The 17,300-nt window shown below is 44.5% G+C and overlaps 1 protein-coding gene across 7 annotated transcripts in view; it reads left to right on the forward strand.

Moving 5' to 3' along the window:
* VPS35L (VPS35 endosomal protein sorting factor like) overlaps window positions 1-17,300 on the forward strand; it is a 1,440,208-nt gene that overhangs the window by 251,325 nt on the left and 1,171,583 nt on the right. For all 7 annotated transcript variants that reach the window (XM_077448861.1, XM_077448865.1, XM_077448864.1 and 4 more), the window contains one exon: window positions 1,153-1,281. In XM_077448861.1, the coding sequence (XP_077304987.1) occupies window positions 1,153-1,281 (129 nt within the window). The remainder of the gene's footprint in view (window positions 1-1,152; window positions 1,282-17,300) is intronic.

Genomic DNA, 17,300 nt, shown 5'->3' on the forward strand with positions numbered 1-17,300 from the left:
CTTTTCATATCCATGAGGACATTGTATTACCATCGTTGTGTCCTAAGCCGAAGCACCCCAAAGAGGTGGCCCTTCACGCTCTGCATGTGGTTAGGGCTCTGAAGGTGTACTTGTCTGCCACGGCTCCCTTTCGGAAGTCAGACTCACCGTTTGTTTCGGTGGCTGGTCCAAAGAAGGGTATGGCGGACTCGTTGGCCACCATTTCAAGGTGGATCAGACAGATTGTAGTTCAAGCCTACGCCTTGAAAGGGCAGGTGACCCCCTTTCCAGTCATGGCCCACTCTACAAGAGCTATCGGAACGTCTTCGGCCTTCCGACACCAAGCGTCTGTTGCTCAGGTGTGTAAGGCGGCCACCTGGTCGTCTGCCCATAAGTTTACCAAATTCTACAAGGTAGATGTCAGTGAACCGGCTGATGCCTGTTTTGGCCGCAAACTTTTGCAGACGGCCGTGTAGTTGCAATTGAGATTTCTTTTCCTGTTTTTTCTATTAAAACGCAGTACTGTTTACTAATGCACTGTTGCATTACTTCTGCAAAAAGTTTGCAGTGTTGGATCTCTCCGGTTGAGAATACCCTGTTATATGGCGGTGTTTTTCCATACACTGCTGTTTTTTGTAGCTTTAGTTTCACTAGTTCCCACTTGCCTCGTTTGGCACTGCTCGGGGACGTCCCATTTAGTTAGAGGAGCTGTGTTGGTCGGTGAATATAAGAGAAAATAGGATTCTTGTACACTTCTTTTTTTTTTTTTTTTTTCCTTCTCTCTGTAATTCACTGACCGACACAGCACCCACCCCTCTGCCTGGGTTCTGCCTGGGAGCAGGGAGGGTTGTTGGCACAGGGTCCGCCCCCCAGGGCGGGACTAAAGTTCTGTGTATTGTTACAATTTTTGCCTAGTTCTAATGGCAGGCTAACAAACCCATTTAGTTAGAGTGGAGCTGTGTCGGTTGGTGAATTACAGAGAAAAAGATTTTACGGTGAGTACAAAAATCCTATTTTCTTTAACTTGAGCAACAAAAGTAATTCTGAAGCAAGCTGTTAATTATTTCACATGTATGTTTTAGTAGATGTGTAATTGCAGTTTTGCAGAGTTTCTGAAATTGTATAAGCTGTGTTGACAAGGGCAGACATTAACCATTATATTTGCTTTTCCAGGGATCCCAAAAAGAACTTCTGAATCTGACTCAGCAAGATTACATCAGCAGGATTGATGAGCTCAACCAGTCTTTAAAGGATGCTTGGGCCTCCGATCAGAAAGTCAAAGCTCTGAAAATAGTCATACAGGTTGCCTATTTTTTTTTTTTTCCTGCCATTTAATTTCTTTAGCGAGTCTGTCACCATCTAAAGCCTACTTAGAAAATCATCTCTAGATTAAGTACTCGCATAAGGATAAATGATGGGGCGTGTTAATTATTGAAAAATCTTTGCCCCTGCTCTGCTGAAAAGTCTTTTGGTGCATTTAAGACATACAACTGCTTTGTCCTGTTGTCAGCCAATATCCTGGAAAAATCTGCATTTCTATGTTTGCAGATTGTGTAAAGCTCGCCAAACACTAGTGGATTTTTGAAGGAACGTTCGAAAAGGTGAACATGAATAAGAAAATTCTCATTAGTACTTTTGGTGACATGACAAATTTTTACAGTACCGTATATACTCAAGTATAAGCCGAGATTTTCAGCCTCTTTTTTGAGGCTGAAAGTGCCCCCCTCGGCTTATACTCGAGTCATCGCCGTCTGCCTGCCTGATCAGCGTGTCGAGCAGACAGACGGCGGCCATTCTACTATTCAAAAGCCGCGCCTCCGTCTGTGATAGGCGGAACACTCAATTTCCCAGCAGTCAGTGGTCAGCCTATCACGGACATCCGCTCATCCTCATACTACGGACGAGGATGAGAGGATGTCCGTGATAGGTGGAACACAGACTGCTGGGGAATTGAGTGTTCCGCCTATCACAGACGGAGGCGCGCCTTTTGAACAGTGGAATGGCCGCCGAGGCGCCGACAAAGAGCGGCGATCCTGGCATGGCAGAAGGACGGAGGCTCGGGACGGGACAGAGGCTCGGGACACACAAGGCTGCACGGACACACACACACACACACACACACACACATGGATGGACACACACACACACACACACACACACACACACACACAGGCATGGATGGACACACACACACACACACACACACACACACACACACACACAGGCATGGATGGACACACACACACACACACACACACACACACACACACACACACACACACACACACACACACACACACACACACACACACACACACACACACACAGGCATGGATGGACACACACACACACACACACACACACACACACACAGGCATGGATGGACACACACACACACACACACACACACACACACACAGGCATGGATGGACACACACACACACACACACACACACACACACACACACAGGCATGGATGGACACACACACACACACACACACACACACACACACACAGGCATGGATGGACACACACACACACAGGCATGGATGGACACACACACACACACACACACACACACAGGCATGGATGGACACACACACACACACACACACACACACACACAGGCATGGATGGACACACACACACACACACACAGGCATGGATGGACACACACACACACACACACACACACACACACAGGCATGGATGGACACACACACACACACACACACACACACACACACACACACAGGCATGGATGGACACACACACACACACACACACACACACACACACACACACACACACGCATGGATGGACACACACACACACACACACACACACAGGCATGGATGGACACACACACACACACACACACACACAGGCATGGATGGACACACACACAGGGATGGACAGGCATGTCTCACCCTCGGCTTATACAGAAGTCAACAAGTTTCCCAGTTTTTTGGGGGTAAATTGGGGGCCTCTGCTTATATTCGGGTCGGCCTCTACTCGAGTATATACGGTACATCAAAAAAGCAACAAAATATTAAATGCAGCGCTTAACATTTATAAGTATACGGATTGCGCGAAACAGTGTTGGGAGAATATGAATAGCAAGAGGTCACTCCGCCACTCCATTCAGTAGTTGGCGGGGCCTTATGTTAGTGTTTCAAGCTGCATAAAAACTTCAACAAGTGAAACATCATCTAGGTATATTTTGCTTAAAGAGAAAGTAAACTTCCATCTTTAAGTTTTACCCATAGGTAAACCTATTATGGGGCTTGCCTATAGGTAGTGTAAATATCTCCTTAATGTGCACAATTTTTTTTTTTATGCGCTCTGAAGGAACAGCTGTCCGTGTTTGAGTAAGATCGGAAAGGATAATTTAGTCATCCCACCTGCCCACAAAAATTGCTTTTCAGCCAGTCTGTGGTAAACTTATTGGTATTCTAAAATAGATCCCTTTAGGTAAAAAGCTTTTTCAAAGCAGCCACTTTCCCCATCCATGTTGGCTTATGAGTGGATGTGTATTTTAAATCTTAACGTATTATACTCAGCCATACCAACGACTGATAATGCGTTCCTCAGAGACAAGGGATTGAAAATGCATGTCCGCTTGATACCAGGGACCAATACATCAATCCCACTGATGCAGAGTGGCTAAAAATCAATGATTTGCAAAAAAAAAAATCTATCTTTTTAAAGAATCTTTTATCAAATTTATTTTAATAAAATGCTTTTGGAGTAAAAATGTCTAAAGACAGTTTTCCGTTTTTAAGATACATTAATAATTTTGTTTCTTCAGCATGAAATGGAGCTTAGTTATGTAGCATGAGGCTGTATATGCTGTATATGCTGTAATTACATTTTTGGAAAACTCATTTAATGAATCCAGGCTGAGATAACATGCACTGCATTGATGCATTTACACAATTTCATTGTAACCATGAGCTAAAACAGTTCTGGAATATTCCTTTATCCTATTGTTTTGCAAATCTATGTACACTACAAACTGTATGATTGAATCAGTTCTGATGGCACTGTTTTACTAACCTTGACAGCTTATTATTCTAAATGGGGAAACATTCACTTTGTTTTGTCAGATGTTTATACTGAAATATTAAAACAATATTTATGGCATTATGCAAAACCTATCTTTTAAGGAGATTTCCATCTTCCACAATACAAACAATTCAAGTTTGTTTATCCATGCTAGTTTGAAGACAAATGAGTACAATGTTTTATATATTCATCTCAAACATGCTTTTATTAAATAAAATTTAGTGTAAAATATAAGATATAATTGGTTATATACAAAAAATATATATAATTTCAAATATGGGTGATACAGATAATACATTTTACCACAAGCTCTCGTTACAACATGTCATATTTCAACTTTGTCTTGTTAAACTCACACCTAAAAAATCGCTTTCCATGGCTCTATAGACAATAATAAACTAGTTGTTGACTTTAACACTTGTGATTCCTTCTCAAAACAATTTTTCAAGTTTAAACCTTTTCTACAGTATATGGACAATTTTGTTAATCATATACAAACTCGGTAATTTAACCAAGACTAATTTTTGAATAAAAATAAGCCACTCCAGACCTAGTGATACCTTTATTACTTCAAGAGCATATACCCACACTACCTCATCTTTAAATTCCTAGATAATGTAGAACTTAACCCCATGTTTCTGACTAGAGATATAATGGCTTATTCTTAAACATCCTCATTAATAGAACTTCTAGACATCACATTCATATACATTTCCCCTCATGAATAATATGAAGACTAATCGGTGAATACATCAAGAAAAAAAAAAAATATATATATGCACAAACCAAAATGTGACATTGTTCAATTAAGTAAACACATACTTGCCCTGTTGGAATAGTAGGTATTTATATCTAATAGTTTACGTGCAGTGAAAATTGCAATACATTTTCGGTACAACTTGTTTTGTAAAAATGTTTGCATGAGCCCCATTCCCTTCTCCATAAAAAAATACATCTGTCAGCTCATTTGAAATTAGTCTCTAGTCTAAACACTGCCCGTGGACCACCTTCATATCTCTTCTGGCTGACTGAAACTAAGAAACCGTCACAAGAAGGTTTTACATGTCTTCTCTCTTAGTATCCTAAGTTCTATTCTCAAAGACAATGAACTTAACCTCTATAGAAAAATATTTAAACAAGATGGCGTCCGAGTTTTAAAAAAAATATATAAAAACATATATATATATATATATATATATATATAACAGAGGCCTTAGGATTTTTTTTAACCGCAATAGTTCTGACCATTTGTAAATAGTTTGTCGAGATTCTAGCTACCAGCAAGAATAAGTCCTTACATTTAACTACTTCAGCCCCTGTGGATTTGGCGGCTCAATGACCGGAGCACTTTTTACAATTTGCCACTGCGCTGCTTTAACTGGTAATTGCAATACTGTACCGAAACAAAATTTGTCCTTTTTTTTTTTTTTTTTTTTTTTTTTTTTTTCCCCCACAAATAGAGCTTTCCTTTGATGGTATTTGATTGCCTCTGTGATTTTATTAATTTTGTGTTATATAAACGGAAAAAGACCGAAAATTAAAAAAAGTTATACTTTTTCTTATATAAAAATAAAATAAAATTGTCCATAAGCGTATATTGGTTTGCGCAAAAGTTATAGTGTCTACGAACTAGGTTACATTTTCAGAAATTTACACAGCTTTTCATTTGCCTGCCTATCTCATTTCTTGAGGTGCTAAAATGGCAGGGCCTCCTGCTGATAGCGGCTTCAATTTTTTTTTGCCTAGCAAAGAGAATGACCTAGGAAACCCTGTGGGCCTCTCGGTCCATATTTTTACTGCAGGTTTGCTGCTTTTTGCGCAAGATGAGAAATCCTGAGATTGGCTGGGTGACAGGCTGGTTAATGATATCCTTGTAGTCTCCCCAGTCCAGCCATCAAGCCTGAGCAGGCTGCAGCTACGGCTCGGCAGGCCACGACATACCTCATGTTCCAGAGGTGGTCGTGAGCTTCAATGCTCCGGGGTATACATATGACCGGGATACTGATGTCTGGATCACAGTATACAGAGGCCAACAGCTACCCTGTAACTGCGCAGGTGTAGGTCTGTGTGGGAATGTCTCCCAGCTCTTTAGGACTGGTAAGTATGGCTCTCCCTGCTTCGGTGGGGGGGAGCAGCTGGGCATTCCCTGGGTGGGTCGATTCGGGCACCACTTCACCTTCTTATCTTCTCTCCCAAGTCCCTGTCACCCCTCCCTTCCCCCTCTGAGGGGGATGTCTGCATGCGCTGCGGGCGGTGTGTGTGTGGTCGCCTTTTCTCACCTGGGGGGGCTCTGTGCGGTTGCTGTTCAGTCCAGGTCTGGGGGTCCCAAAAAAGCAGTTTTTGTGGAGGTTGTCTGTCAGCAGGCAGTTCATTTTTTATTTTTGCTCTCCATCACATGGCATCGTTCCGGCAGCAATCTTGGATTTGGGAAAGCTATAGATTCCCCTGGGGAGCTTCAGCAGCCATTTTCCTTAGGATTCCTATTGATTACATTGGCGGCCATTTTGTGAAAGCCTGAATGCTTTCTTCACCGCTGTCCTCTTGTGACAGCATGACAAGTGCTTTCTCTTGTTACTTCCTGTATCCATTGTGTGTGTGGGACACTGGATGGCTCTGTGCTGAACGCTGAAGCTGTTCTGAAGATCATTGCACCGCTGTTAGAGCTGCTGCTGACAGTTTTTTCTCCTCTGCATCTGGGAACCTCCTAGGGACTACAGGCACTAGTGTTGGCATTCACAGCCCCAGGGTGGTGAGTCTAGCGCTAAGTACCCCCCCCCCCACGCGGTGGCAGCAGGAGGGTGGGACCTTCACTGTCCTAAATCCCCTTGCAGGTGGCAGACGGGATAGAGTCAGCATGGCTTCAGAAACTGGTTTCTTCCCCCTGAAATCCAGGCTATAGCAACCGGGTCACCTGCGGTTAGTGCGGTGCGCATGAACACCCTGACGGCGTTCCTTGACTCCTATGTTGATAAGATAGAGGCGGCACGTGGCAGGAAAGGTGCACGTAAGAGACCCCTCCCCCCCATCTTCTGATGCAGACACAGGCCCTGCTGCGGCTGGAGACCCCTGCTCTGACCTATCAGACGTGGCTGACCAGGACCATTCGGACAGTGAGGATGATTCCCTGTCCGGGCGTGACGAGGCGAATGTTGGAGCACTTATCACAGCTGTGCGTGATTCCCTGAAGATTCGGGAGCCAGCGGATTCCTCTACTGATGTACCAGTCCCTTTTGTGTCCCACAAGCCAGCACGTTCACCTAAGGTGTTCTCGTATTTGACTTATTTTGACGAATTCATCTACAGGGAATGGGGTTGCCCGCAACGGACCTTTTCAGTCCCCAAAAGTTTGGTGGTGCGTTACCCATTTGAGGAAAGCCTTCTCAAAGTGGTCGGCTCCTCCGGTCGTGGATCCCCCAGTATCTAGTTTAAATAATGTAACCACGATTCCGGTTGAGGGGACTCCTGCATTCAAGGATCTCACGGACAGGAAGGCCAAAGCAGTGGCTCGTTCCTTGTTTACAGTTGTGGGGTCAGCCGTGCGACCTGTACTGGCATCCGCACTGGTGTCGCAGACATACTGAGTGGGCAAAACGTTTGCACCGTGAATTGGGAGAGCAGCATACCTCCCCTGTCTGCGTGGAGCTAGCAGATCAACTAGTGCATGGCCTTAAGTACATTTGTGACGCGGCCCTGGATACTCTCCCTCTGCTATACAGGGCCTCATTGTCAGCCGTGGTGCTGAGGTGCCTTATTTGGCTGAAATGCTGGTCCGCTGACCAGGCATCCAAGAAAGCCCTGACAGGATCTTCCCTTCCTTGGCGAACGGCTCTTTGGAGTCTCGTTGGATGACAACATTAAAAATGCCACGGGTGGCAAGTGTACACTACTCCCAGAGACCAGGAAGGCTAAGGAGCCACGTTGCAGGCAAAGGCCCTCTTTCCACTCATAAGCGGCTTTTTCGTCCGCCCGGTGCTTCGGCAAAACGACCCCAGCCCGACAGGACGCCCACTGACGGTCAGAAGCGTCCCTGGAACCACAAGCCTAACAAGCCTGTGAACAAAAGTGGTACCGCATGAAGCTTTGCTTCGCGTCTCGGGTGGGGGGGACCTCCCGGTTATCAGACCAATGGGTCTGCGATCTGATTTCCGCAGGTTACAAGATAGTTTCTCTCTTGGCTGCCAAACAGATTCTTCCCCTCCAGCATACCCATATTCCCTGTTCGCCGGGAGGCCCTGCTAGGGACAGTAAGGCACTTGCTGAATCGGCGTGATTGTACCTGTTCCGGACTCGGAACGCTTCCAGGGGTTCTACTCAAATCTGTTTGTGGTTCCCAAGAAGGAAGGGGTACATCCAATCTTGGACTAGAAAGCCTTCAATCACTTTGAAAGTGCAGAGGTACAGAATGGAATCAGTTTGCTCAGTCGCTGCACTGCATCAAAGGGACTTCCTGGTGTCCTTGGACATTCAGGATGCCTACCTGCACATACCCATATGCCTTCGGCATCAAAGGTTTCTGCATTTGGCAGTCGGAAGCCCATTACCAGTTTGTGGCTCTTCCCTTTGGCCTGGCATCAGTCCCCCGAGTCTTTACCAAAGTTCTGGCTCCAGTATTGGCAATGCTGCGACAACGCGGGATTGCGATCTTGGGTTACCTAGACGATCTCCTCCTGAGAGCTTCTTCTGCCTCAGAATTAGAGGAGGATGTGGCGATCACCATGCAGACCCTGCAAGAATTTGGATGGCTGTTGAACCTAAGGAAGTCGGTTTTACAGACACATCGTTTGGAGTACCTGGGTTTACTGCTAGATTCCAGGGAAGCGAAGGTCTTTCTCCCCTCAGACAATTTGCTGACTCTCAGATCTGCGGTCAAACTACTGATGTACCACAAGTGGTCATCACTCTGCTTTTGCATGCCAGTGCTGGGGCTCATGGTAGCCTCTTCCGAGGCAATACCTTATGCCTAGTTCCACACCAGAGTCCTGCGGAAGGAGATCTTGAGAAAATGGGGGGAAAAAATCTCGATTGTCCCTGGATCGGAAAATCCAGGTGAGCCAGCCAGTCGGGGATTCCCTCATCTGGTGGTTTGAGGTCCCCGGTGATTCAGGCCGGAAAATCGTTCCTTCCTCTGAAATGGACGGTGGTCACTATGACGCCAGTCTGGCAGGCTGGGGTTTAGTGATGGGGATTCAGTCGGCTCAGGGCCTCTGGTCGGCGGAGGAATCCAAGTTGCTGATCAATCTGCTCAAATTGAGAGCGATCAAGCTGTGCCTCCACACATGGTCGATGAGTCTTCAAGGGCATTCGATCAGAATAATCAGACAACGCCACGGCTGTAGCATACATAAATCACCAAGGGGGAACAAGAAGCTCCGCCGCTGCTCGGGAGGTCGCTCACATACTTCGGTGGGCAGAGCGACACGTTCCGACCCTGTCGGCCATTTACATCCCAGGGGTGGAAAATTGGCAGGCGGACTATCTGAGTCGACAGATGTTGGACTCAGGAGAATGGGCATTGCTGTGCCTGAAATGGGGCACACTAGATGTGGATCTATTTGGCCTCCCAGCTCAATCAGAAGGTCCTGAGATTCGTGTCCAGGACGAGAGATCCGTGGGTAGACGCGCTGGTGTCTCAGGTGTGTAAGGCGTCGTCTGTCCATACGTTTACCAAGTTTTACAAGGTAGACGTCAGTGCATCAGCTGCTGTGGGTTTTGGCCGCAAAGTTTTGCAGGTGGCCGTGTAGTTGCTTTTGAGTTTTCTCCTGGTTTTTCGATAAAAACACAGTACCGTTTTCATTAATGCACTGTTGCATTACTTCCGCAATGCTGTGGTCTGGGGGATCACTCCTGTTGAGGATGTTCGGTTTTGTGGTGGAGTTTCCACACACTGCTGTTTTTTTGTGGTTTTAGTTTCACTAGTTCCCACTTGCCATGGTGGATGAAGTTTTGAATGCTGTTTTTTTTTTTTTTTTCCCACCCCTCGTTTGGCACTGCTTGGGGACGTCCCATGTAGTTAGAGAGGAGCTGTGTCGGTCGGTGAATATAAGAGAAAATAGGATTTTTCCTTTTCTCTGTAATTCACCGACCGACACAGCACCCACCCCTCCTTTTTTCTAAGTTATGCTGCTTGTTGACGTACTGAAGCTGCTAGCAGCAGGTGGAGGGTTGATAGCACGGGGCTCCCCCCCCCCCGGGGCAGGATTAAAGTTCTGTGTATTGTGTAACAATTTTGCCTAGTTTCTCCTAAAGGCAGGCTATACAACCCATGTAGTTACAGAGAGGATCTGTGTCGGTCGGTGAATTACAAAGGATTTTACAGTGAGTAAAAAAAATCCTTGCGTGCAGAATCGAACGCATACGTGAGTAGCGCCCGCATATGAAAATGGTGTTCAAAGCACACGTGGGGTATCGCCGCGATTGGTAGAGAGCAATAATTCTAGCTCTAGAACTCCTCTAACTCAACAACAAGCACAATTTTGAAGCGTGGCATGTTGGGTATCAATTCATTCGACGTAAAATTATCGTTGACAATTTTTGACAAAATTGTTGTCTTCATTTTAAATTAAAGTGTATTTTTTCCAAAAAAAGTGCGCTTATAAGACTGCTGCGTAAATGCGGTGTGACAAAGTATTGCAACAGCCATGCTATTCTCTAGGGTGTTAGGAAAAAAATTTCGCACGGGACCCTTTTTTTGGTCCGCAGCAGAATCGGATCGCATGGGTGTTCACACCATGCGATCTGAGTTTGCAGATCGCACTGCGATATGCGAACTGATCTGGGGGTGTCATTAACATTTCACTGACACTCCCAGCAGTTCGCATAGGGCAGTGTGAACTGCCGCCGGGAGGCATGCGATGCGGGAACCCGCCGCGGATTCGTGGCGTTCCTGCATCGCTCCAGTGTGAACCCAGCCTAATAAGCGATCATTTTTCTGATCCCTGTATTAGTGTCACAGGTGACGCTAGTTAGGCAGGTAGGTATTTAGGTTCGCCGCAGCTTTTTATAGCACCAGGGACCCCCATATACTACCGCATAAAGCCCCCTGATTGCCCCCTAGTTAACCGTTTCACCAGTGATCACCATAATAACTGTTACAGGTGACGCTGGTTGGTTAGTTATTTTTTATAGTTTCAGGGCACCCGCCATTTATTACCTAGTCTCACTAGTGTACCCCTAAATTTAGGGGCGTCTACTTTCCAAAATGGGGTCATTTGGGGGGGGGGGGGGGGTTTGTGCCATCTTGGCATTTTATGGCCTTCAAAACTGTAACGCCCTTAGAAAGCCTGAAGGCGGTGCTTGGATTTCGGGGCCCCGTACGCGGCTAGGCTCCCAAAAAGTCCCACACATGTGGTATCCCCGTACTCGGGAGAAGCAGCAGAATTTCATTTCACATATGCCCATGGCATGCGTGAGCAATATATCATTTAGTGACAACTTTGTGAAAAAAAAGAAAAAAAAAAGTTTGTAATTTTCCCGCAACTTGTGGCAAAATATAAAATATTCCATGGACTCAACATGCCTCTCAGCAAATAGCTTGGGGTGTCTACTTTCTAAAATGGGGTCATTTGTGGGGGTTTTGTGCCATCTTGGCATTTTATGGCCTTCAAAACTGTAATGGGTAGTGAGGAGTGAAGTCAAATATTTACGCCCTTAGAAAAAATCTGAAGGCGGTTCTTGGCTTTCGGGGCCCCGTACGTGGCTAAGCTCCCAAAAAGTCCCACATATGTGGTATCCCCGTACTCAGGAGAAGCAGCAGAATTTATTTTGGGGTGTCATTTCACATATGCCCATAGCATGTGTGAGCAATATATCATTTAGTGACAACTTTGAATGACAAAAACTTTTTTTTTTTACACAATCGCTTGAGGCAAAAAAATAAAATATTCAATGGGCTCAACATGCCACTTATCAATTTCCTTAGGGGGTCTACTTTCCAAAATGGGGTCATTTGGGGGGGTTTTGTACTGCCCTGCCATTTTAGCACCTCAAGAAATGAGATAGGCAGTCGTAAACTAAAAGCTGCGTAAATTCCAGAAAACGTACCTTAGTTTGTAGATGTGACAACTTTTGCGCAAACCAATAAATATACAATTATTGACTTTTTTTTACCAAAGACATGTGGCTGAATACATTTTGGCCTAAATGTATGACTAAAATTGAGTTTATTGGATTTTTCTAATAACAAAAATTAGAAAATATCATATTTTTTTCAAAATTTGCGGTCTTTTTACGTTTATATCGCAAAAAATAAAAATCGCAGAGGCAATCAAATACCATCAAAAGAAAGCTCGATTTGTGGGAAGAAAAGGACGCAAATTTCGTTTGGGTACAACATTGCATGACCGCGCAATTACCAGTTAAAGCAGCGCAGTGCCAAATTGTAAAAAGACCTCTGGTCATTGACCAGCAAAATGGTCCGGTCTGAAAGTGGTTAATTGGCTAAACTCACTTGGTGCCTTATCTGCATTTAATTTTCCTCAGAAACTTTGTAATTCCAATGTGTTTGGGTTTAAAGGGATGAAGTGGCAGCTCTAGTAAGCATGCCTAAGATGGGGCCCAAGGGGCTCTCATCGAGGTCCCCCTGATTTGCTGGTAGATGGTTCCCAGAAATTGAAAGCAGTTATGCTCCAACATAAATTGCGTAATCTCGGCTATAAACTAATTTTGAGCTCCTAGGATGGGAAATATCCTATCCCGAAAATGTATAGGGATAGTGTAGAAAGTGGGTGCATTGAATTCCTCAACTCTTAGGTAGTTTAATTCCTTTTTGGTAACCAATCCAGCCTCATGTTAACTTGAGCTTTTAATTCAATACACCCACAATTCCTGGGAAAGGACTACATGTCAGCCTCCAGTATGTAGTGGCATCTGATGGTTGACACATCACCTCCTGTTCATACTGATTTTCAGATAAAAGAACAATATTACCACCATCATCACTCCTTTTAATAATTAGACTTTAACAAGTTATTTTAAGGCCACTTGTTCTTCTTTCGTTAGATTGTCAATACGCTTCCAGTGCCAGTTGACAGACTGATCCACTTGTGTTTGGACAGGGGAGGCATTTTAACTGATCTAATAGTAATATTTGAGGCTCTAGGGCATTAACGTGTATAGGCAGTTGCTTCTGTTCAGAGTCCACATCAGCATTTGAAGCAAGGATACCAATGTATCAGAAGCTTCAGCTTCTTCTTTGGGCTTGCCACAGTATTGTTAGTGTGGCTGGAATGCCAATATCTGAAGATCACTTTGCTCAAGAAAAGGCTAACATCATTATAAACTTTGAATTCATTCATGGTCAATTTGGGAGACTGAAAGTCCCTTTCTAAGTAAGGAAATCTGGTGTTGATTCAGGGGAAATTCAAATTGAAAAATCTTCATATCCACCTTGCCTCCCCCACGTGCCTCTTCCTTATCTGTCAAGGGCAATGGCACAACCATCCACACATGCCACACGTGCTAGGTGTTATCCTGTACTCTGAACTCTCCTTTTGGCCCCACATCCAATCCCTTTCTAAAGCTTGCTGCCTCAACCTCCGCAACATCTCGAAACTACGTCCCTTTCTAACCAATGAAACCACAAAGCTCCTGATTCACTCACTGGTTATCTCGCCTTGACTACTGCAACTCTCTCCTCATTAACTTGCCTTTAAATAGACTATCCCTCCTTCAGTCCATCATGAATGCTGCTGCCAGACTCATCCACCTTACAAACAGCTCAGTGTCTGCTATCCCTCTCTGCCTAACCCTCCATCGGCCACCCAACAAATTAAATTCAAAATGCTAACAGTAAGTTACAAAGCCATCCACAGCTCTGCCCCAGCTACATCACTAGCCTAGTCTCAAAATTCCAACCTTATCGCCCTCTTCGTTCCTCCCAAAACCTCCTGCTCTCGAGCTTCCTCATCTCCTCCCATATCCTCCTCCAGGACTTCTCCCGAGCCTTGTACATCCTCTGGAATTCCCTACTCCAATCTGTCAGACTGTCTCCAAATGTATGCACTTTTAGGTGATCCCTAAAAGCTTTCCTCTTCAGAGAAACTTATCCTGTCTCCATCTAACAACTGCACTATTTTCTCCATTAGCTCATCCGGCACAGCTATTAACCTTTTGCATAACTTGACCCTCCCTCCTAGATTGTAAGCTCTAATGAGCAGGCCACTCTGATAGCCCCCTCTATTGAATTGTATTGTAATTGTAATGTCTGCCCTAATGTAAAGCGATGCTCTAACTGTTGGCGCTATATAAATCCTGTATAATAATAATAATAAACTCCCCCCCTCCCCCTCATAATACCCAATGGGCTAATTCCTCCTGTTGTTTCTTGTGTGTGCTGACTTAGCTCTTTGATTTCTTCCTATGTCTTTTCCTCTGTGTCTGTCCCCTGTGTATGGTTATTGCATTTTGCCTCTCAATGTTTTGTAATTTCTTCCCTTTTGAAGCCTCTATTCTGCCCACCCTCCCCCGTTTTCTCTAAAAAGTTACTTTCCCAAAGGTTCTCCTTCACTATCTTTGGAAGAATGTGTAAGAGGTGAGGGTCTGATTTCTACCTTTTCTTCTATGAGACCTATTACTTCCCCTATGTGCAGTTATATCAAAAATATTGTCTTTTCCAGTCTGGGGGGATATAGTTTACATCCCAGCATGATGGCTTCGAAGTCTGCGGAACGGTGAGCTTCTTTCTAGGTTCCTGACACTTGTTGGGACTTCACCATACTACTGATCAGACCTATATTGCCACAAATTACCCGCTGCGCTGGTACATGCCGAGGACTCTGTCCGTTATTGGGAGTAGAAAGCTGCACTGGCTGTATCCATCTCAGCGCTCCATACACTATACAAGGATTCCCAGGTGCCTCAGCACAGAGTTCCACTCTGATTATATAGTATAAGGGTGATGAAATATCTACTATTTGATCACATCTTTTTATCCTACACTGGAGACTAAAGTGAGACTGTTTGCTATTTTTGTATGATACGCTGTGCTGTTTTTTATTTATTTTTTTTTTTTTTTCTCTTGAGCGATCCCTCTTGTAACACAGCAAATAATCAACCCAGCATATTGGTCTATTTCAACTCGACTGTTTAGGATTACAGCGTGAATTTGGAATGAATGTGGTAGTTAGCTGTGCCTTGGCAACATTGTCAAATTTAAAATGAATGTAGCGGAGATGCATTTTTTACTTTGTCGTTTTTTTGTGTTTTTTTTTTCACCGGAATATCTTTTTTTTTTTTTTTTTTTTTTTTTTTTTTTAACACCGCCTGTCTCTCCTTGAAGTTTCATTTTGGACTCTATCCTTGCTCTATATAAACAGTTTATTATGCTTCAGTGATGAATGCACACAGGAGCGATCGGTACTGATCGCTCATTGTTTTCATTTAGGAAGAGACTGCTATGTCCCTCCCCCCCCAATCTTTCCACTCTATAGCAGCTGCATCTGGCTGGAGGGGGAGGAGCAACCCAACCAGGAACACTGCAGGGAGAAGATCCAGGGCATCAGTGAGGAAAAGAGGCAGTCGAGTGGGAGAGGGAATATTTTTTTTCTGACGTCAGCAGGAGGGGAGAAGACGAGAAGTCAATAGCTGCAGGGGAGCCACAGGTGATCAGCTCCTCCATGTTTTCATGTGCCCCTCCACTCCTCCTACCTGAGGGTCTGTGTGCATTGTACACATGGATGATACACTACAGAACCAACACTAGAAATCATACACGTTCCACCCATTCAGTGTTAATTTCGTCGACTAAAACATTTTAGTCGTCTAATACTATTTTGTCTACTAAAATACGACTAAAACACAACTAAAATTAAAATGGAATTTTAGATTTGATTTTTCACTCCAGCAGTATATAATAAGTTGTAGAGAAATGTTAACTAATGCAATACAATTTAATTACACCCATTCGATTTCAGTTGACTAAAATGTACTGGAGATTTAATCGAATAAAACAAACAATTGCAGAAGACTAAAATGGGACTAAAACTAAAATGCCATTTTTGTCCTAAGACTAAAACGAAAGCAAAATTTGCTGCCAAAATTAACACTGCACCCATTAACTAGTCTATATATTATGTAGTAGATGAGGATATGCTATCAGGACAAAATAAGGGTCACTCACAACAAGCAGCTTCTCCTCGATGCCTGTGGTATTCTTTACTGGTCTCTTCCCACTTTTTGGCTGTTCTGCTACTCAGCTGATGGCTGAGTATTTTGGGACTTTAAATGAAGTAGTGACTTGGTAAGGTTGTATGCCTCCATCCCTGTCTATATGACAAAGGAACAGGAAGGGTGGGACTTTATCTGATCGCTAGATAACACGCTCGCGCCTTTCTCACAGGCCCTCTGAAAAAACTAACTGATTAGGTTGTTGAATTGCTGTTTTGGCATTGTGTTCAGGATTTCTATTCCACGTCTGCATGCTATGCTGTGGAAGGGACTCTGTGTACCTGTTTTGGAGGCAGCGGGAGCAGCCTGAGGTGAATTCTGTTGGTCAGGAGTATGGATGAGCTGAACACCCTCCTGTTCAGTTCAAAGCAGAACATTCGAACAGGCAAAAAACACACGGTCACCGTTAATTCATGTTCGTGTCCCATAGTCTTTATCTAAATTGCTAATTTTAAAGGCTTAAATGCAAGTTATTGCCATAAAAAAAAAGTTTGTGGACCCAGGTCCTGCCCCAGGGGACATGTATCCATGCAAAAATGTCTTTCTCTTATATTCACCGACCGACACAGCTCCTCTATGTAACAAAATGTGTTGTTAGCCCTATCACTGGAGATTACTAGGCAAAGTTGTAATAAAACACTCCAGAACTTTTAGTTCTGCCCAGGGGCGGTCCCTAGGCTACAATCCCCACAGTCTGCCCTAGCAGCCTCAGTTTTATTTTGCCTAGTGAAGGAGATACACCTAGGAACCCTGCGGGCCCATAGGTGGGAGGCTTTCTGTGTAATCTGGACACGTGTTTCAGATCGCTCAGAGATCGTTCACCGATCATGCTAACAGACTGCCACCGACACAGCTTTGGCATCTGGGAGCGCTAGAGATCTACAGGTACTGCTGTAAAACAGCACAGAACTCCTCAGGGCGGTGAGTCCGGCGGGTTAGAACCCCTCAGTCAGCGACAGCAAGGAGGGTGGGACTGTCACTGTCCTAAGTCCCCTTAGGGTAGGGTCAGCATGGCTTCAGAAACTGGTGTTTCTTCCCCCGAAATCCAGGCAATTGCAACCATGTCACCTGCGGACTGCTCAGTACCTAT

The sequence above is a fragment of the Lithobates pipiens genome, unplaced genomic scaffold (assembly GCF_037356315.1).
Source record: "Lithobates pipiens isolate NorthernLeopardFrog02 unplaced genomic scaffold, aLitPip1_a1.2 Scaffold_22, whole genome shotgun sequence".
Taxonomy (NCBI): Eukaryota; Metazoa; Chordata; class Amphibia; order Anura; family Ranidae; genus Lithobates; species Lithobates pipiens.